Source organism: Daphnia magna, linkage group LG1, assembly GCF_020631705.1.
Source record: "Daphnia magna isolate NIES linkage group LG1, ASM2063170v1.1, whole genome shotgun sequence".
In the NCBI taxonomy this organism is placed as follows: domain Eukaryota; kingdom Metazoa; phylum Arthropoda; class Branchiopoda; order Diplostraca; family Daphniidae; genus Daphnia; species Daphnia magna.
Genome location: NC_059182.1, coordinates 15852692 through 15872212, shown reverse-complemented (window position 1 = coordinate 15872212; position 19521 = coordinate 15852692). Strand labels below are relative to the sequence as shown.

The 19521-nt window shown below is 41.8% G+C and overlaps 4 protein-coding genes across 11 annotated transcripts; 2 read left to right on the top strand and 2 right to left on the bottom strand.

The window, feature by feature from the left end:
• The first annotated feature begins 7 nt into the window (after positions 1-7).
• Positions 8-1110, top strand: LOC116935139. 2 transcript variants are annotated; one of them, XM_032942504.2, is made up of 4 exons: positions 8-149; positions 251-481; positions 566-706; positions 768-1110. In XM_032942504.2, the coding sequence occupies exons 2-4, from the start codon at positions 257-259 to the stop codon at positions 1095-1097; spliced, it is 696 nt and encodes a 231-aa protein (XP_032798395.2). In that variant the 5' UTR covers positions 8-149; positions 251-256; the 3' UTR covers positions 1098-1110. The 2 variants fall into 2 exon arrangements, with proteins under 2 accessions (XP_032798395.2, XP_045023912.1); XM_045167977.1 differs by lacking the exon at positions 8-149 and having other exon boundaries at positions 156-481.
• LOC116931258 lies at positions 1040-19493 on the bottom strand. Of its 4 annotated transcripts, none has more exons than XM_045167733.1 (8): positions 19359-19493; positions 19126-19273; positions 18711-19065; positions 18402-18645; positions 18135-18267; positions 17597-18062; positions 17286-17519; positions 16352-17214 (listed from the first exon to the last, which is right to left on the bottom strand). In XM_045167733.1, the coding sequence occupies exons 3-8, from the start codon at positions 18882-18884 to the stop codon at positions 17053-17055; spliced, it is 1413 nt and encodes a 470-aa protein (XP_045023668.1). In that variant the 5' UTR covers positions 18885-19065; positions 19126-19273; positions 19359-19493; the 3' UTR covers positions 16352-17052. The 4 variants fall into 4 exon arrangements, with proteins under 4 accessions (XP_045023757.1, XP_045023668.1, XP_045023684.1 ...); XM_045167749.1 differs by having other exon boundaries at positions 18711-19060; XM_045167794.1 differs by having other exon boundaries at positions 18711-18914.
• On the bottom strand, positions 1102-2602 carry LOC116935140 (histone RNA hairpin-binding protein). 3 transcript variants are annotated; one of them, XR_004401154.2, is made up of 4 exons: positions 2047-2602; positions 1641-1970; positions 1296-1581; positions 1102-1214 (listed from the first exon to the last, which is right to left on the bottom strand). XR_004401154.2 is itself a non-coding variant. In XM_032942505.2 (3 exons), the coding sequence occupies exons 1-3, from the start codon at positions 2157-2159 to the stop codon at positions 1353-1355; spliced, it is 672 nt and encodes a 223-aa protein (XP_032798396.2). In that variant the 5' UTR covers positions 2160-2599; the 3' UTR covers positions 1102-1352. The 3 variants fall into 3 exon arrangements, 1 of the variants encoding a protein (XP_032798396.2); XR_004401155.2 differs by having other exon boundaries at positions 1102-1218; positions 2047-2601; XM_032942505.2 differs by having other exon boundaries at positions 1102-1581; positions 2047-2599.
• LOC116930060 (lysine-specific demethylase 6A) lies at positions 3195-16259 on the top strand. Of its 2 annotated transcripts, none has more exons than XM_032937516.2 (20): positions 3195-4935; positions 5008-5242; positions 5302-5368; positions 5427-5574; positions 5641-5749; positions 10394-10569; positions 10734-10862; positions 11016-11241; positions 11564-11664; positions 11736-11910; positions 12005-12590; positions 12662-12923; positions 12988-13131; positions 13201-13437; positions 13504-13709; positions 13774-14222; positions 14289-14407; positions 14472-14682; positions 14753-15047; positions 15124-16259. In XM_032937516.2, the coding sequence occupies exons 2-20, from the start codon at positions 5154-5156 to the stop codon at positions 15193-15195; spliced, it is 3801 nt and encodes a 1266-aa protein (XP_032793407.2). In that variant the 5' UTR covers positions 3195-4935; positions 5008-5153; the 3' UTR covers positions 15196-16259. The 2 variants fall into 2 exon arrangements, with proteins under 2 accessions (XP_032793407.2, XP_032793477.2); XM_032937586.2 differs by having other exon boundaries at positions 4881-5017; positions 5094-5242.
• Positions 19494-19521: the final 28 nt, after the last annotated feature.

Genomic DNA, 19521 nt, shown 5'->3' with positions numbered 1-19521 from the left:
AGGAAACGGACGTAAGCGAAGAACGAAGGACAGGGTCACCTTGAACGAACAGAAGTAAATTTTGCCTTCCCCAGATGGTGCTGTGATCGCCAAAACAATTTATAATCGCGGGATCGCGCGCCCAAGCTTTTGGACGTCAAATTTTTGAGGTTTTTTGCATTTTCGTCCATTCTAACCCTTCACCACAGTCAAACTAGTGTCATATGTTGACGTATGTCAGAAAATAATAGTTTCTCTTTCCTGCAAGTAGATCAAGATGAGCCCTGATGAAGTTACGGTGGAGTGCTCTTGGAAGATCGAAAACATTGACAAAGTCTGGGAAAAAATTTTATGGAAGGAAAAGTTGTCTCAATTGGCTGAAGAAACAAACATTAACAATTGCTTTAGTATGAGTAAAAAAACTTCCGATCCTTGTCCGTGTTCGTTGAAAATTTGCCTTACAAAAAACAGAAATTTCATTGCCCTTCAAATTCTTTCAGAGGTATTACTATTTTGTTTTTCCATTACATTGAAGCATTGTTTTGTTAGGCAAAATCCTACAGTGTCTTTTTCTAAACCCTTTAAGGTTCCTATGATAGAAGTTCATGGACAATATGAAGAGTACCTTATGACTGTCCGGGGGGAACTGCTAGATGAAGTAGATGGATCTGCATTGTATGAGTGCAGAATAGATCTGCCAAAGATGCAATCAGAAATACTTCTAAAGGTTGTTTATATTAGGTGTGATGTTTCTTGAGTTTTCTTTAAATCTGGTCTATCTTGTCTAGTTTTGTAAATTGAAAGAGGCCACTAGTGTGTGGCTATATGGCATCTCCGCAGTAACAAAGTCCGTTGAAACTAGTGCATCGGTGCCTTCTCTATCTGGGAAAGCCGCTGGCGCTAACCGATTATTAGCCTCGTTAATGCATGGACTCAACCAAGGTGGCAAGAACATTGACAGTATCGAAACAATAGTGGACAAGAAGCTCAGAGAAATGGAACATCGTATGATGAGCAGGATTGACGAACGACTTGACCGTTTAGAGAAAAGAATGGAAGATGAAAATTCAAGAATTATCGCATTGCTGTCAGACCTAAAAAAACAACTAATACAATAACATATACAGCTTTGAACGTGTTTAATTAATTACAAGTTACATATTTGGCTGTTATGAACAGTTAAGATCGCTCAAATGAACTACGCGAAAATTGAAGGCTCCGTTTAAGCTGCAGAACTGCCTTGAAATTGAAAGAAAATTCAGGAAGCTCATAAATATAAAGACTTACTGATCACACACAAAAATTTAATATGTTACGCGCATGTCTTCGTTTGGGTCTAAAATGTTGTTTCACTTCTATGAGTAAAAAGTGGTCTACAGAACGACGTCGGAATCGATTAGATCAAAAGGGAGGAAGTCCAGGGCACCTTCGATTTCAGCATCATCTACAGAACCAACAGCTGCACACTCCTTTTCTTTACTATCATCATTATCAAAAACATGCAACTTTTGCCTCCACACTCTTATTGATCCATCCCAGCCTCTTCTACTATACTTTTTGTACTTGTTGGGAGTTTGGGGGTGCTCCTTGGTTCTTTGATTTCTATGAAATTGGATTTCTATTAGTTTTTTAAAATCTTTGATTCAAATAAAAATACTGACTTGGGTATGGCTTTAATATAGTTGTCATAGGCTATGGTATTTTTCCCATAGTCAATCTGTTTTTGTCTCCGGGAGAGAATCAAAGGATCTTCCTCAAAACCATTTGAAGTATTGGTGCTCCTGCCACTAGTGTCCCCTGTTTCAAGCTCTGGTTTCTCAACTTTTACCTCAGTTTTTGACTCCTTCAACAGAGAAGATGAAAGTTTCTCTGTATTAGTCAAATTTTTCTTTGCTGTTTCGGTATAAGAGGATGTGAGTGACCGCTTCAAATGCAAGTTATCTCTTCTAAGTTCTTTGTTTTGTGCTGGCCCTCTTTCTGGACTTATAATGCTAAAAAAACAAAATCAAATGTCATATTTATCTAGTTTCAGGCATAATATTTTTGTTTTCAAGAAGTGATATTTACCTTGCAGAATCCCATTCGCGTTTCCGAAGTAAACGAGTGGAATGACTCTTATCAGGCAAGCTTTCTTCTCCATCTGAACCTTTTTCTTTTTTAATTAATTTCCTTGGAGTCATCTTAACACCACAATTGACTAAAGGTGAACAAAAACTTTATATATTTTAAAAAATCTGTTTAGAAAACTATTTCTCTGAGCAGCAAATAGTTGAGGATTTCACAGGCCTCCTTTTGTTGCTCAATCAAGCAAAAGCTGCTCAAACATAAACAGATGCGAAAGCGAAGAGGAAATCGGCCATATCTGTTTAGGGATTGCCATCTTACGACTACTTCTGGCAACAAGCAGCGAATCATGGACGGGTACTAGTCCCCCTTCTCCCATTCAGACTTGCAAGTTATAGATCTGTCAGCCCCGACTTTTCGTTTTCGTTTGGCACGCACGGCACACTATATAAGAACTGAACGTTAGAGGGCAACTCGAAAGCTGTCAAGTTCAATCTTCCCCTGGGTGCCCTATCTCTTTTCTCTGGTTTAACTCTGGAACTTTTTTCCCGCCAGTTATCCTTTTTGCTATAAAGGAAGCAAGTTCTGGGTTTCTGGCCACGAATATGATACAAAATTGTTTTTATTTCAAATTGTTATTATCTTTAGGTGTTTTTTAAAAAATGATTTTTTAATTACAAAATTATGAATTTTATTACAATTTTTTTAAGTTAGACAAAATAGTGTGGAAGTGTGGAACGAATTTGCTTGCTAAAATATCCCGTAGAAGTTGGGGAGTCAGGGGAGGCGCCACAAGCCCACAACAACCACAAAGGCACAAAGGACAGCGCCATAAAATTGACTCCTGTCCAATTTAATACTTTCAACCCAATTTCATTGCTTAAAACTGGGTGTTCTGTGCTTATTAACATATAAAAAATGAAGAGTATACCTTTCCCTTCAGTGAAATTTCAGAAGGGAAGTAAAAAATTACTGCACAGTGCACGGTTGAACAATTAACTCTGGAATGACCACGGTGGAATAAAAAAATAAAACCGATTTCGGTTGATTTTTTTATGTCAGAACTCATCACCTTTTATCGGAATTCGGGATCGGGAATTCGGGATTCGGGAGTCTTCTAAGTTCTAACAAACAATTTATGAATTTAACCAGAGTCATAGAACCCTGGTTGGTTCACTATGGCATTCCCCCCTTGCAAAAAAGGGGATACCTTGTGCAAGCCATATGGCAGTTTTTGCTCCGACGCTTGCACTGCCTCTACCGGGCTTGTTAGGCATTCGCCAATCACAATATCCCTTTGTAAAACAACTGGGCCAATTGCGAAGGATTTTACTTAGCCATCAAGTTTGGGAGGAGTCTCTAACATAAACACAGAGAATTTTCTAAGTCTTTAAAGTGAAACCGCCAAACACACGACAAACAATCACAAATTGATATTGTTCAAATGTGTTTTAAATTTTGTTTTCAAATACATTCGTAAAAAGAGCATACGGCACAGGCTTAAATTAGTTTAAAGCTTTATCTGTGAATTACAAACACTTAACAGGTACAGAAAGTTGATGGAAAAGTGACTTATGTCACTTAACTTGTAGCAAACAAGGAACCCTGAATGAAAAATGCGGAAAAATTCTAACCGACATTTGGTCAAATGCCACCGGGCTGATCACGCAGGCGAGATTTATTTATCTTTTTTTCGTTTCTTAATGAGACAGTTGCATGCAATGCAATATGCACCTCTACGTCCAGTGTTATTTATTAGCATGTTTTCTTACGTCTCCTTCTTTCTTTTTTGAATTTTCCTTCGTTACGACTAGTAAAATTTCGGAATGGGATATCAGGTTGGAGATCTTTTTATTCTTCACTTAAAAACAAAAAAATATTACCCGTTAGTTATTGTAAAAAAATAAATATTTTGATTCTTGCGAGGAACAAGAAAAGACGTTGATGAAACCGTTTCTTTATCTTTTCTTTGCAACGATAGACAAGACCAACTGCTGCCACCAGCATGCCCAACTTCTTTCTTTAGTGCTCGAGGCCCACATTGATAAAAGGTCTTGGTCTGTAGTCCCTGTTTACATTGTTCCGATGGACCAGGGTTTTCCCTAATGATGGTTCAAATTATGGTAATGAATATACAAAATGCAATTTTCTCTGTTAAAATAATAATTGTAGTGTGACATCAACTACCTTTGTGGTTATCGTTGGGCCTCTCTTGAAATGGCTGTCTAAAACTCTTCAGTCCTCGGGTTGGCACTGGTTGATCTACATAAAAAAGTATTATTATCAGAGAGAAAAGTTAAAAGGGTGACTTGTTTTCCTTACCAAGGTTCAGTAAATGCTTGGGCTTTGCATCACTTTTCAAGTTCCAACGTTGAAATGCGAAAAAAAGTTCCTCCAATTGTCCTACCCTTCACAATGTCGGCATCGTCAAAATGACGACTACACAAACGGGAATTAGACGTCAAATTACTGGAAGAAACCAACGACTTTCAATCAGTGAAAGAGGATGGTGGAATCTGGAAAAAAGTTATTCCGTTTTCTTTAGAGTTTTCTTTTCCATACATCACTTGACAGCCAGCTACAGCGCACCGACGCTTAGCCGCCATTTTTTCCCTTTGTTCTCTCGGTTCTCTTCACTACCGAAAGTTTCTTAGTATTCTCCCAGACGGCGCTACGACCGTTGGCGGAAAAAATAAGCTCCGCCCCCAAAACCTAGATTTTTTCGACCTTTGGCTTGCTCAAGGCATCCCCTTTTTTGCAGGGGGGGAATGCCATAGTGAACCAACCAGGGTTCTATGACTCTGATTTAACATGTCTGGTTGGGTTATTTAATCCTGGAAAGGCAACCCTGCTTTCGTGTGATGTCTGTTTTGGCTGTCATTGCAAGTTTCGGTATCCACACAAACTACCATGATATATTTGTGTTTATAAATTTGACGAGAAAAAGTTTTTATTCTGGTGTAGGAAATTTTAGGTAAAATGAAAGATTATTTTCTTTCAAAGTGAAAAATTGTTTTCTGGCCCCAGCTTATACTTCTCCTTTGCTGAAGCTTGGGATACGCGTTTCGTTTTTAAGTTTTGGATGCCATTAGCAAAAATTAAAACTGTCAATGAAAATGACACAATTACAACAAGAGAAAGATACTGTTGATATCAACTTGACTCCACAGGAACTTCAGATTTTATCAGAACTTGATAGGTATATCAGTGGTGTGCAATAATTTTATGTTTTCTCACATGTTGCTACTTTTATTGCAGTCGTCAATACGGGTTCTTGCAACTTAACAGCCCTGAACATGCTACAAAGAAAATGTTGGTTGTGAAAGTGTGTGCATATCAAATCACAGTTCCTCAGTCAGCAATTTAACACTTGTTGTTTTTAGGCAATTCAATATTTAGAGCGAATGCTGAGTCAAGCTCACCAGCAGTTGAAAAATGAATCAGAAAACTTGGATAAGGGAATCAATATTGATCCCAAAACATACTGCAAACTGGGCCATTTTAACATTCTTATTGAAGATTATCCTAAAGGTTTACCATTAATTATACTAAACTATTTAGTGACATGTGTGTCTAAAGCAAGTTTTATTATTCTAGCAATGTCCGCCTACCAGAAATTCCGCTCCCTTAGAACTGACCACTGGAGGGATACTAACTATCTTTATGGCCTTGGATTAGTTTACTTCCATTTCAACTCTTTCAATTGGTGAGTATAAAATGTAAATTAGCGGAGAGAGAGAAAAATTTTGTTGGAGTAGTTCTGCTAAAAAGCACCCGATAATCGTATCTCCCCGCCCGTCGCAAACTCTAACAACACGTTATTTTGGAATTGCTTGTGATTCCTCCTAATAGAAAGGATGCGGTAAACTCAACGAAAATCAGGTCACCATTCAGGATTAAGGAATTTATTAAAATTTCTTGCAGTTTTTGCTTCTCTGATTTGGTTTTCGTTAATCGCTTTTTCGTCCGCAAGGCAGACGTTCGTATATGCCATCAAGATAGAATGGGAGGGATCGACGTTTCACCTGCAGGTGTTAGTGGTGCATTCAAGAATAGTTGAATGGATTAAAAAGTGCCAAGGTTGCCCATCCACTTCCGGTCGTCGCTAGATGGTTCTGCAATCCGCTTTCTAGCCCGACACGATATTATAGGGGTTGCTATTATGCCCGAGGCTGCTTGGGAGTAAACCTCTTTGTCCTCGACCCTTGAGATAAAAAAAAATAGCGGCCACGGCGTCCTTCCCTCCCCCACCACCCTATACCCTACTTTCTCACCCGTCCGCCACCTCTTTGAATTGCCGGCTGAGAAGAGGGGAAGCAAAACAAAACTACAGGCGCCGTCGACGTCATTTAAAAGCGGCTGTTTACTTCGGCTATCGCTCCGCACAGCGGATGCGTATCGGTGTACCTTCGTTCTAATCCATTCTATGGTGAAGGCCTCTTTTCTTTCCTCTCGTTTTGAGCCACCTCATCTCCCTTCCCTTCCCCTCACACTCTCTGTATATGGGGGGAGGGAGAGGGGGAACCGGGTATGAGGCTTCAAGATACCGTTGGCTTGGGCTGAGTCGTGCTTGGTTTGAGCGAGTGTTCGGAGCTGGAGAGCTGTTCTGTTGGTTTTGTGGGTATGTGTGTGTGTGTGTGTGAGTGAGAGAGCGAACTGGCCTTCCCCACGCTGGCAGTGTGACTGTGTTATTTACGCGAACGTGTTTTTACGCTGGGCGAAACGTGAAGTTATTTGTTTGTTTAGTTTTTTTTTGCGGAATCGATACATCGAGAAACTTGGGGATCTCATAAACATTGGAAAAGATAAGGTCAGTTGAGCCATTTCAACTAACCATCATTATTAGGATTCATAGTTTAGTACTTCCCTTAGGGTCTAAGTGAAGGTTGTTTTCTCTATTCTAAGTAGAAACCTTGCTTGTCTGACCCGTGGAATACGATACAAGTAAGTTTTCCTCTTAAGCTAAAAAGGAAAAAAAATGAATCGATCTATTTTATTTTTCCTACCCTTCTTTGGAAAAAAGAAAAAAAAAATCTGGCTTTTGTTCCACTTTGACTGTGGGCGTCTCCTCCCTTATTCACCGTGTGTGTGTAGAAGTAGGAGAAGAGCAAGACAGCGGGCAGGACAACGAACCCGAATGGACCCGTCTTTACACACAGGCACTCAGATATACAGACACACACATACACACGAAGAGGGAAAGAAATAAAGAGAGCCCATAGGCCCCATCTTTCCCAATTTTCAGGCCGAGCTGTAGGCATCCAACTCCCCTCTCTTTCCACTTGGTGCATTCAATGGCGGCCACATCTCTCTCTCTCTCCTACGCTCACGGTTCGCCTACGGCCTCATGCCTTTTACCCTACCCAATCTTGTATGCAAGCCTTTTGTAAAAAAAAAAGTAATTTTAAAATTAAATAAAAACAACCACCGCAAACGGTTCAACCCTCCGCGCTATCGGAGTATGCCTCTCCTCCGGAGATTTTGCTTTTGCTGCTTCCATCTTAACCGAACTGAAAGACCCAAGGAATGATGAACTTGATGGGATTTCTGGCTATCGCTCACCTGTATCACGTTATTTCCAAGTATAATTAGTTGCTTAGAAGGAACAGTAAGAGTAAGACTAAATAAAGAAGGATGGCCATTTAAACCCCATCTCAACTGAGCAACGTATCCAATCTTAGGTTCTCGTTTCTTTGTACTATCCCTATCCGTTAGTGAAACATTCCGGTATCTCTACTTCTTTTTCCTCTGTCTTCGTGACGTCATTCAATCAACTTGACCGATACCTCGTGGTCGTGAGGTGGTGGGACGGAGCTCACGCTCTGACAGACAGTTTGTGTGTGCGTGTCTCTCTTCTTATCTCTCTTAACGTTTCCCACCGAATTCATCCCGAGCCTGAGGCGTCGCTTAAAAAACTCATTCGAAGACATTTTTTTCCCCATCTAACCGTAGCTACAAAAAAAAAAAACCAAAATAACAGAAAAGCCAGTGGCCTCTTTCTCATTTCTTCTTCCTTCGTCTTGTGGGCGCGTTTGCGTGAGAGAACTGAAATGATTCGGGAGACTCCGGTGTTACACAAGAAGCCGCTTGTATCATTTACATGATTACTGTGAAATAATACAGACAGGCGTCTTTTTTCCTCCCTTTCCCGGGAATGCCTGCGGTTTTTTGCGCCGTGTTGTGCAACTTCCGATTGCGAGTGAACAAAATCTCGAAATTCCAACAGATAGTTTGTTAGACAAAGAAATGGATTAGATTAGGGGTGCAAATATTAGTGGAGACGTAGTCATCGTCGTCGTAGCGATTGCAATAGCGTTTGTTCCGTGAACTGGAAGAGAAATCTGGACGTTGTGCATGCGTGGGAAAACATTGGAAACGTTTTGAACAAAGTGTTGGAATTGACCAGTCTTACTGTCGTCAGCGTGCTGATTGCAAGTCTTTACTGGTTTTTCTTATTGCAGCCTCCCCTTGTAGTCTTCTAGTGTTTTTTAAAAAAGGTTATAGTCATAAAAGTAAAAAACGAAAAAAACACGAATCTGTTACGGGAACCCTTTGACCATAAACGGGCTGACGTTCTTTAACCGGAACAAGTTTTATTACAACCCGTTCTATATCGAATTTTTGAAACGCTTGCCTTGTTTTGTTTCTCGAAGGTTTTTTTCTTTTTTTTTTTTTCTTAAATAAAAAGCCTTGGGATTGTAAAAAAGAAAGAAAAATTGTTTTCAACAATTGGGGCTCATGTTTGGGTTGAATCTGTCAACAGAAACTGCTGGTTAACTTCTTCTTTCGGTAATGTTTTAATGGCGTTACGGTCTACTCTATGGGAAAATGACAAGAGAATATAGTATATATGTGTTTTTTTTTTTAGCCTGTAGTTCTATATGGGTGTAGGGGGGGACAGGAGAAGAAGCAAAACAACAGAATGGGGTAGTGGATGTTGTCTATTCAACAACTGTCTCCCTATCGCCAACCGTATGCCACCGATTGACGGCCCCTTCGGCTTATACTCGTCTAGAATTTCAAATTTTCTTTTCTCTTTTTTCCTTTTCATCAACGTGTGTTTGTTTGAAGGTTCGAGTGTGTTGGCAGGTATGCCGCTCTAGATTTTCCCTTCCACCTTTTTCTTCATCGACCCGGCTCTATGTTAGAAAACACACACTTGAACCTATGGCTGCTTCGATCAATACCGAGCTAGAACGGAACGAACCCCCCTCTATGTTGTTCTCTGTGAAGGGTGACCGTCTCTACCATCGGTTTTTCGATTGGGGGAGCATTTCTATTGAATTTTCAGTTCTCTCTTTTTTTCTTTCTGTTTTTTTAAGTAGTTATTTCCATACTTATTCCTCCCCTTCTGGCATTATTCTTCCACCCCACCGTTTCTTTCGCCAATAGATCACTAGAATGGTTGGCGTTCGTTCATGATGGGCCTCGGACGATCCCACGCTTTGGCCCTCGACAACACAACATGACGGCCTGGCTGGCTGGTACGATGGCTTTCCAACCCGCCGTGATAGAGGGGAGAAAATGAAAGGGATTCAGGAGAAAATCGATAGTACGTCCCAGTCCCGGCGATTCGTTCTTGACAACAACACACAGTACGATAGCGTTGAAATACGTACGCCAACACCATCTAGAGTCCCGGTCTAAAAATATCCCCCCCGGAAAGAAAAAAAACAAGGAAATCCCTACAATCCTCAGCAACATTTCTTTTCTTTATGGATTACCTTCGTTTCGATGATTTTCACAAAGTCAAGTAGAGTGACTCGTTTTCTCTACAACTTGAGGGAGGCAAGAGAAAGTTTTTCAGTGAATGCGCTTGTTTCGAGCCGCGCATGTAGCGTCGACAGACAGAATTCGAGAACATCCGGCCATGCTATAGCCCCCCTTCCGTTCGTTTCCTGTCGGCGCCCGTTCCAGTTCGTTCCTTTTAACGGGCGCCGTCGTCTTCTTCCGCCACGATGAGAGTCACATGGCCGATAGATGGAATAGATCTACCCACCACCTCCGAATTCCTATCTGCTGTTGTTATTTGCCTTTGAAGTCGTTGTCTTCAGAAGAAGAAAACCGACTCGAATTTCACGCCCGCCTCTCTCCTTCTTTCTACCATGCGGGACAGAAGCAAAAGAGAAAAAAAAAAGGCGGAAAAAAAAAGAGTGAACAATCTTGATTGCATTGTCCTTTTTTTTCCCTCTTTTTCTTTTCTTTTTGCTACCGGTTTGTGGTAACCCGACCTCGGAACAGAATACGTGCTATTATTTTCAAAATTCCGTGTTCCGCACCACCAAGGCGAGATTTTTAATGCAATTGCTAATGCTTCGTTTTCTTTCTTGTTTGTTGTGTCATTCAACAGGGCGATCAAAGCGTTCCAGCAACTCCTGTACATTGACCCGGTCTATTGCCGAGCCAATGAGGTACACTTGCGGCTAGGCTTGATTTTCAAGGTTACCGGCGAGTTGGAATCGTCGTTGAAGCACTTCCAGCTTACCTTGATCGATTCAGCCCCGTGTTCGCTCAGCCAGCACGAAAGTAAGTAAAAAGAAGTAAAAGGGGAAAAGAAAGCAAACATTATATTACCAATGTTCTCAATTTTCTTGGAAGTTTCATCAGTAGTAAGAAGAAACTTACTGAACGAAAATTCTTATTTTTTTCTTTCTTTCAATTTCCTTTGGGTTTCTCCTTCTGTTGGCTAGTCCGATTTCACATAGCACACCTGTACGAGGTCTCCAACCGGATCAAAACTGCGAAAGAACAATACGAACAGCTGCTCCTGGAAAAACAACTGCCTCCGCTCGTCCGAGCTGACATCTACCGGCAATTGGGTAACAACATTTCAAGACGCATTGTTTCATTTCCTTTCTTCTTTCTCTTTGACGAGAGGTTGACAAAGGGAATTTCTTTGTTATCTTCTAATCACCGCTGCGGACCACTCATGAGCAATGCTAATGAACTCCTTTTGTCTGTCTTGTCGACAGGCTGGATGCACCACTGTGTTGAATCGCTTGGAGAACGGAATCAACGTGAATTGCAAGCGATTCAGTATCTGCAGCAAGCTATCGAAGCAGATCACAAATCTGGCCAGAGTCTGTACTTACTCGGACGTTGCTACGCTTCCATCGGTAAGGTTCACGAGGCCTTTTTAGCCTATCGTAACTCGGTGGATAAGACCGAAGGCAATGCGGATACTTGGTGCTCTATCGGGTGAGAATCATTCCATATTTCTCTCTTTTCTCTTATTTTTCGTTGGCTACCAATATCTCCCCGCTTTTCGCTATGTAAAATAAAAACGGTGTAAAATCATTTCAAATGGGACGTTTACTGGATCCCTCGAAAACACTTTTTCTTTTTAAAGCAATGCACCAGCTATATAGTATGCCATAAAAAAACAAATTTTAGAGAGGACAAGTTCCCTTCTCTTTTTCAAAGAAAACGCGCTCAAAGATGCATATCTTGTATCCTTGATTTACAATGTCCCACTTGAACCGAGTAACGTTGTTTTTATTTTCAATTTCTCCCATTTCAGAGTTCTTTATCAGCAGCAGAACCAGCCTATGGACGCACTGCAAGCGTACATATGCGCTGTCCAACTAGATAAAAATCACTCTGCCGCTTGGACCAATTTAGGTAAGAGAGACATCCGTTTAACTGAAGCAATAGATAAGATCTACACATTTCCCCCCGTCTTTCCGTACCAGGTATTTTATACGAGACAAGTAATCAACCGCGAGACGGTCTAGCGTGCTACGTTAACGCTGCTCGAGGGAGTGCGAGTAAGAATCACGGCAAACCTGTACACCCCAATTTACTCCAGAGGACAAAGTTTCTTCAACAACAGCTGGAGGGCGCTCCCACCCCTACGTCGTTCAACAAGTCAGTCCGTTGTTTCAGACGCACATAAAAATAGGTCTTGCTTTCCCTGGGAACGCCCCTCCTAACCATTTTTATGCGCTTTTCGTGTCTACAGACCTCGATTGTTACCTTCTATTGAAGACGCTTGGAACTTGCCCATCACCGCCGAAATGAATTCAAGGCAGCAGCAGATGCAGCAAAGAGGAGCGGCTGGCCAAGGTGTATTTCCTCGAGGTCCAGGATTTGTTGAAGGTCCGTCACAGACCAAACGTTTTAAAGTGGAAGGGTCAGTAGAAGGTCCTGGACCTCGGCCGCCGTTGCCACCGTTCTACCTGACGTCACAGCAACTCCAGATGCTGCAGTATCTACAGCAGAACCAAAACAGCCTCACGCCGCAACAGCAACAGCTACTTTTGCAGCTTCAAAATCATTACAGGTTGATGCAACAGCATCAGCAACAGTTGCGACTTCAACAACAGCAGCAACAGCAAATGATACGAACTGGGCAGCCATTTTCTCCTAGGCCTCAAGGACCTTTTCCTATTGGTTCCCTACCCCAGCAGCAGCAACAGAATTTTACGAGAGCAGCCGTTCCTCAGACGTCTTCAGTCCAACTCCCTCAACAGCAACAACAGCAGCCTTACATGTCGTGCCCCCCCGCCCTCTCATCTCCATCGGGGGTGAGCGATCAAGAGTTGCAGGTATATATCGTGGCGAACCACACGTCCGGAATGAAAATATGACCACCTTTTCTGTTTCTTTTTATTTTAAGGCTTTATTATCACAAAAAGACATAGCTGCCACTTTGGCTGAAGATCTATTAAAGCAGTTTGCTCAAGAAGGTGAATTAGATTTAGAGCAGCCACAGCCAGTCGTGGCACCGACCACATCTTTGCCAACATCCCAACCAACCACCAACCTCGTTCACAATCCACCATCCAATATTCGCATCGCTAAAGAACCAACGCCAGTCTTGGCCATTGGTGGCCCTATGGGGCGTTCTTCCACTCCCCGCAACCGTGGTGCTCTTAAAGGTACATCTCGCTGGTGAACGTGGTGATTGAATTGAATGGAACTTAACCCAAAGTTGGTTATTAGGCCGTGGCTATTCCAAAATCATGGAAGATGCATCCGATACGGAAGAAGAAAAAAGCCAATTGAGCAGCAGTGATTCGAGCACTAGCCAACTGAAAGAAGCTAACATTAAAATGTCAGCTCGTGAAGTTTTGGATTCATGTCGCGGTAATGAAAGGCAGCGTCTCTAGCACTGGATGGCTTCATTTTCTTAACTGACGGTTCGTTGAATTCCAGGAGCCGTTGGTTTCCAGGGATTGCGTCGTTTTCACATTTTATCAGTCACTCTACCTCCTCCTCAACCCCCCGAGCCACCCGTTTCAGCAGTTCGTTTGAGCCGTGAGCAACTCTTGCCTCCTACGCCGAGTGTCTACTTGGAGAGTAAAAAGGATGCATTCAGCATCCAACTCCAAGAATTTTGCCTGAAGCACCCAATCGCCGTCGTGCGTGGCATGGCGTCGGCCTTAAAAATGGGTCAGCCCGACAATACAGCCATACCATCAGATCGATTCTAAGCCTCAATTTCCTTATGATTGATAGATTTGGGATTATTTTCGACGAAAACATTAGTGGAAGCCAATGCCGATCATCCAGTGGAGGTGAGGACGCAACTGCAGCAACCACCCGATGAAAATTGGGATCCGACATTGAGTCGCCGAGGATGGGCGTGTATTTCTCATCGATCCATCACTACAATTGCCAAGTACGCTCAATACCAAGCCTCGAGTTTCCAGGAGAGCCTCAAGGTAATACTCGCATGTCTTAAGTTTTGGTTCTCGCGGTAGAATTAAAAGTTCTTCTCTCTTCTAGGAGGAACATGAAAAGATGACTAGCGGACAACATCCGGTTGGAGGTCATCGTCTGGATTCAGATTCAGATTCAAAGGATTCGGTGGGCACATCTAATCGTGGACTGGGTCTCAAGAAAGGCCGCGGCAAGCACGGTTACAAGACTATCAAATTTGGTACCAACGTCGACTTGTCGGACGAGAGAAAATGGCGCCCTCAGCTTCAGGAGTTAATGAAACTACCGGCCTTCGCCCGCGTTGTATCGGCCAGCAATATGTTGACTCATGTCGGTCACGTCATATTGGGTATGAACACCGTCCAGCTTTACATGAAGGTACCTGGTAGCCGGACGCCGGGTCATCAGGAGAACAACAGTTTCTGCTCCATCAATATCAACATTGGGCCAGGCGATTGTGAATGGTTTGGTGTGCCTGACGCATATTGGGGAGCCATCCACACGTTATGCGAGAAGTAATTTACGCCTTTGATTCACACCTTACCGTATAAGGAGATTCTAATTATTTTTGGTATTTTTAGGAACAACATAAACTTTCTTCATGGATCGTGGTGGCCAATGATGGAAGATTTACTAGAAGCAAATATTCCTGTTTATAAATTTTTGCAGCGGCCTGGTGATGTAGTGTGGGTGAATTCCGGTAAGATAAAGTCATCTGGTGTGGACGTTGGCAAAGTAAATTGGATTTGTTCGTTCCTTTTTAGGGTGCATCCATTGGGTACAGGCTATCGGATGGTGCAATAACATAGCGTGGAACGTGGGTCCTCTTACTGCTAGGCAATATCAGCTGGCTATTGATCGCTACGAATGGAATAAACTGCAAAGCTTCAAAAGCATCGTGCCCATGATACATCTATCATGGAACTTGGCCAGAAACATCAAGGTTTCAGATCCAAAACTATTCGAACTTCTTCGGTAATTTCTATTCGAAATTTTTGTCTGTCACATGAAACATTTCCTAACCATAAGATCTTTCCAACTTCAGAAACACATTAATGAAGACCCTACGCCATACGCAATTAATTACACAGTTTGTGCGTTCGAAAGGGGTGCAAGTCCGGTTCCATGGACGAGGCAAGAATGAAGCCTCACACTATTGTGGACAGTGCGAGGAAGAAGTCTTCAACATGTTGTTCATCAAAGAGCAGGAAAAGAAGCACGTGGTCCATTGTTTGCACTGCTCGCGCAGACATAGCCCGAATCTAGAAGGATTCGTCTGTTTGGAGGAGTATCATCTGGAGGACTTAATCGAGACGTATGATTCATTTGTCATGCACCCGGTATGCTATTAGCTTTTCATTTTACATTCGTCTTCTTCGTGTGGCCTTAACGCTCATTGGATGTTTAATTTCATAGCTCAATGCACAAATACAGCAACCCCCGACACCAGTGCCCACCACATCTGGAACTTCTTTGTTATCATGCTGAAGAAAACGAAACTTTTGTATTACAGACTTTCATAAAGTTGTAATTGTAATATGGTTCATTGTAATGTTCAAACATGTTTCGTTACTAAGGCGTTGAAACTACTGCCACTCGACAGCAGGGACCCTTTTATTTTCTCACGTCGGATTTTGAATTTGTAGCGTGTCCCTTCTTGGCTCTGCCTCAATCCTGAAGAATGGTGTGACCCTCCTTTTATTTTGTGATAGTTTTCACCTTTTATCCTGTTCTGACCGGATTTCGTGCTTATGAATTTTTACTACACTAAATTTCTATCGAGGCCTAATTGAAAAATTGTAAAAAAAAAAAAAAATAATAATAATAAGCATAAATTACTGCCTCTCCGGAATTCCGTGTACGTCGGAATTCAGTAATGTTTGATTTTGGAAACGTTCTTTTTGCGGACACTTCCATCTCATTCTTCTTTTTTAATTTTTACTTTGTCTCTCTAGGAGTGAAAAAATCATAATTGAATAGCTACCGTTCAGTGTAGTCGAATCTATTTCAATCCCTTGTAAGGTCTACTGTAATGAATTGAATTAAGATCTCCCAGATAACTCCACCTCCCTCCCCCCTTCCCCTCCGATATATCGTTGTGTCTTGTACCTCTTTAAGGAGAAGACCATGCATGTGTTCAGATGGCACTGCCAGCTATGCTAATGAAATTCTGTGTAATTTTGCTCTGATCCTTGTGTTTCAATGTGCCCGTTAGCCAAATGATGTTGTGCACCAACTTCGAGATACCAGGGACTATCTTCATTTAGCTCGTGGTGGTGTTTTCCTCATCCACAAATGGGCCCAGTCTGTTCATATTTTTCTGTCTATGCAAAGTTGCTCTGCATGCGCATTCAATGGACACGATGCACAAGCACTTTCTCGTTATTATGTTATTATTCCCCTGTTGCAGTGGAACCGTTTAGTTGCTCAACCATACAGCCCAAAATATGAGGAATTCTAATTACCCAGTCTTTAATCTAAATTTAGATTAATTCGACACATTCCTCGTTGCTGTCTGCACTTGGACAATACACTGCGCGTTCGATTGAAAACGATCAATTGCTATTGTTGATACTTTTCTATTCACTGTATACCACATTCAATTTTAGCACGAAATAACGTAGTGGTATTGACAAGCTTCGTATTCTTGGAGAGGAGCGTGTACATGTATTAATCGATTGTATTAGAGAATCCAAGAAAGAAATCTTTAAATCGTACTTGTGCGGGGAGAAGGTGGTAATTCATTCGCAAGTCATGCACTCGGCCAACAATTAGTTTGAATATTAAGCCAATCTGTAAATGTTTAGCCGAAATAATGAATTTTCACACCAAAGAATAAGCCAAACCATGAATCAAGCAACACCTAAGCCACATTTTTCAATTTGAAGATTGTCAAAAATCCTTATTAAACTAGAATTTAATGTCGTAGTCATTGTTCTGATAGTTCGTGTTCGTAGTAATTTTAGACTGAAGTCACAGAAATATTATAGATATTAAGGAATGCCCATCGACAGTTCTCACTTGTTTGCTCATCTAAAAAGACAACTCTTCTGTACGATTTACTTTGCAGTTCTTCAGAAATTATCTTAGTCCTTCACGCTCAATGAGCCACTCTTCAGATTAAAAGTAAAACGTTTGCGCATTATGTATCTTCGAGCAAATTTTTCCCCAAGAGGATAGGCTAGCTGCATACTGTACTAATCAACATTGTCACGCATGTCTCTGAAACAAAAATTAGCCGAAAAAATAAATGATAGAGAACGTGATGTCCATGTTAAAGAACCCAGAGAAAAACTCAAATGTTTCAATCCTTCTGATGGGTAGCGTATGTTGTAAAGAGTTTTATTAGCCATCAGGTCGTTGTTGGCTTGAATGTTTCTTTCCGTTCCGATTACTAGAGTCGTTCGGTAGCAATTCGGCCTCTACATTAGAAGCTTCCATCTTGAGCTCGGCTGTACGGCGAAATCCCATAATTTGCATGTGCGCGTCAGGTCCTATACCTACAATCTGTCGTAAAATGTGTTAGATGTAGGTCAGACGTTTTTTAACAAATCAATAATATAGCGTGTTGTTTATACCCTTGTGCAAAGAACGAGACAAGAACAGGAGAACACGAAGAGAACACCTGGAACGGCTGCCGAGAGCGCAAAATCAAAAATGACTTTGTTGCGATTGAACTTGGAGATCACCGAGTCGTTTTTATCAGGCGCGTAATAGCAAGGGAAACGCGCTGGAGATCGTAAATCTCTTCCGTCTCGTCCGTGGATGGCAAAAAATTCCCGACACTCGTCACGGAGTGTATTTACACAAAACTTGAAGCGGCAGAAACATTAATTGCCTTTAAATGGTTTATCATTTTCATGCAAAAGTTTGTTATTGTATCTTTTACCTCCAGATTGACAAGAAGCTTACTCCGATTATAAATGGTTAACTCATTTTCGAGTGGCACTTGGCGATTGTTTTGCGGAGCCGATGGCAATCTCCGGTTTATAATAGAATTTTGATAAGCGGACATCAGAGTGGGTAAACTGAAATTGTCCTTTAGATAATTTGCCTGGACGAGTGAGGCATTGACACAGTCAACTGCCAGCAGTTGTCCGTCTGGAGAACCGTTACCAACGTGGGTGCAGCTGACCAGAAGAATTTCTCCGGGATCAGACGCCGGATTCCACATTACTTCGCCACTGGGCCGATCTGAAACCAAACCGTGACATCCGGCCATTACCAAGCGGTCATTGTTGATGACAATGACGTTGCGTATCTGCGATCCTTGAGGATCGTGGACTGTCATATCGCTGCAGCGGCGATCGCACGAGTAAGGCTTCAGAATTTCCATACAATAACTTGCGGTGCAACTGTAAAAGAACAGATAACAGCATAAGAATTAGTTCTAAGTAACAGTCATGAAGTAGTTGTAAAAAAAGTACGTATAAAATCCGTCCAACGCTTGGCAGTTAATGCGCTGTTTCAGACTTATTTGATGACCAAGATTAGTAAACTTATTGCATGTCATGGCAGACGTCACGTTGACGCACACCCCTTTGGTGCAGTTAAAGAGACCTGCAATGAAGAGCAGAGTTTAGTTGCGTTAGACATTTGGAGCGTCTAAACTTTCGTGACGTAGCAACGCAAGAACATTCGCAGTAAACGAAAAAAAAAGAAAAGATGGAACAAACATGGCCGACGTGGGTTACCTAAAAGATTTTCGCACTGATCTTTGCGACAAAGATGTCGATGAGTTGGAATTAAATCTTCGGTTGTGCACGATTTTTCAACTTGATTCTGACACTGATCGAAGGCGAGCTCTGTGCCATTTTGACGGACAGAGACCCAAATTTGCATGCAGAGACCGGATGATTTTGTCAGACACCATTCGAAACATGATAACCATGTGCAATTTTCCACTGAATCGTCAGCCAGAGTTGTTGTGCATATTACCTGCGTGTAAAAGTGAGACAGCGTACATTAAAAGCAATTTTTAACCACGAATCAAGAATATTTACCGGAAATTCTTCATATGTTGAAGCGATAGCCTTGATGGACGGAACGTAGGAGGCAACAGTGAGATACACGATAGACACAGCACTTAAAACTGCAATTAACTGAAATATGAATATCAAACCACAAATCCGGCTCTCTTCGGGATACTCGGGTTTTTTTACTGGCCGCTTAGCCATGGTTTAGATCCCAGCAGTCAAAACAGCAGTCTACAGTCAAGTGTAAAGAATCAAAGACGGACAAATGTTGAGCAAACTGCCGGGGCAGAAAAATCAACGGCTTCAATCCAATTTTCCATCCAGTTTCCTTTTTTTTTTTTTTTGCTTGTGGGTTTCTAATTTTACTGAGGCCTAATCTAAGCTAACAATTTTAACCAAAGTAGAACTCTGCTGTATACAGTCTTGCTTTTAGTAAACTTACTTGCTTGTATTCTTGGGCGCATTCGGTTGACGATTGCGCTGCCAGCAGTGCGCAGTTCAATATCCGGAACGCGGAATCACGCCAGCCTCTCAACTCCTCCCTTTTATACCCTCCGATACGTTGGATGACCTTAAATTGTACTCCAGTTCTAACATTTAAACAGAAAATGACGTTGTTTGATGTAACATTTTATTAAGGACTAAATTTATAGCGCAAAATTGAAGAGAGCTCACCAGAACATGCGATTTTGAGGAGAGTTGTACGACGAGTTGAGACCATGTTGGATCCCGTTTTGTCGGTTTCATACCGTTGTGTGGTCGGAACGATCAAACTCGTACCGCTTCGCTCTTCACTTGACGTTATGTCAGTAGTATCCTAGGCATCCAGACACGAAGT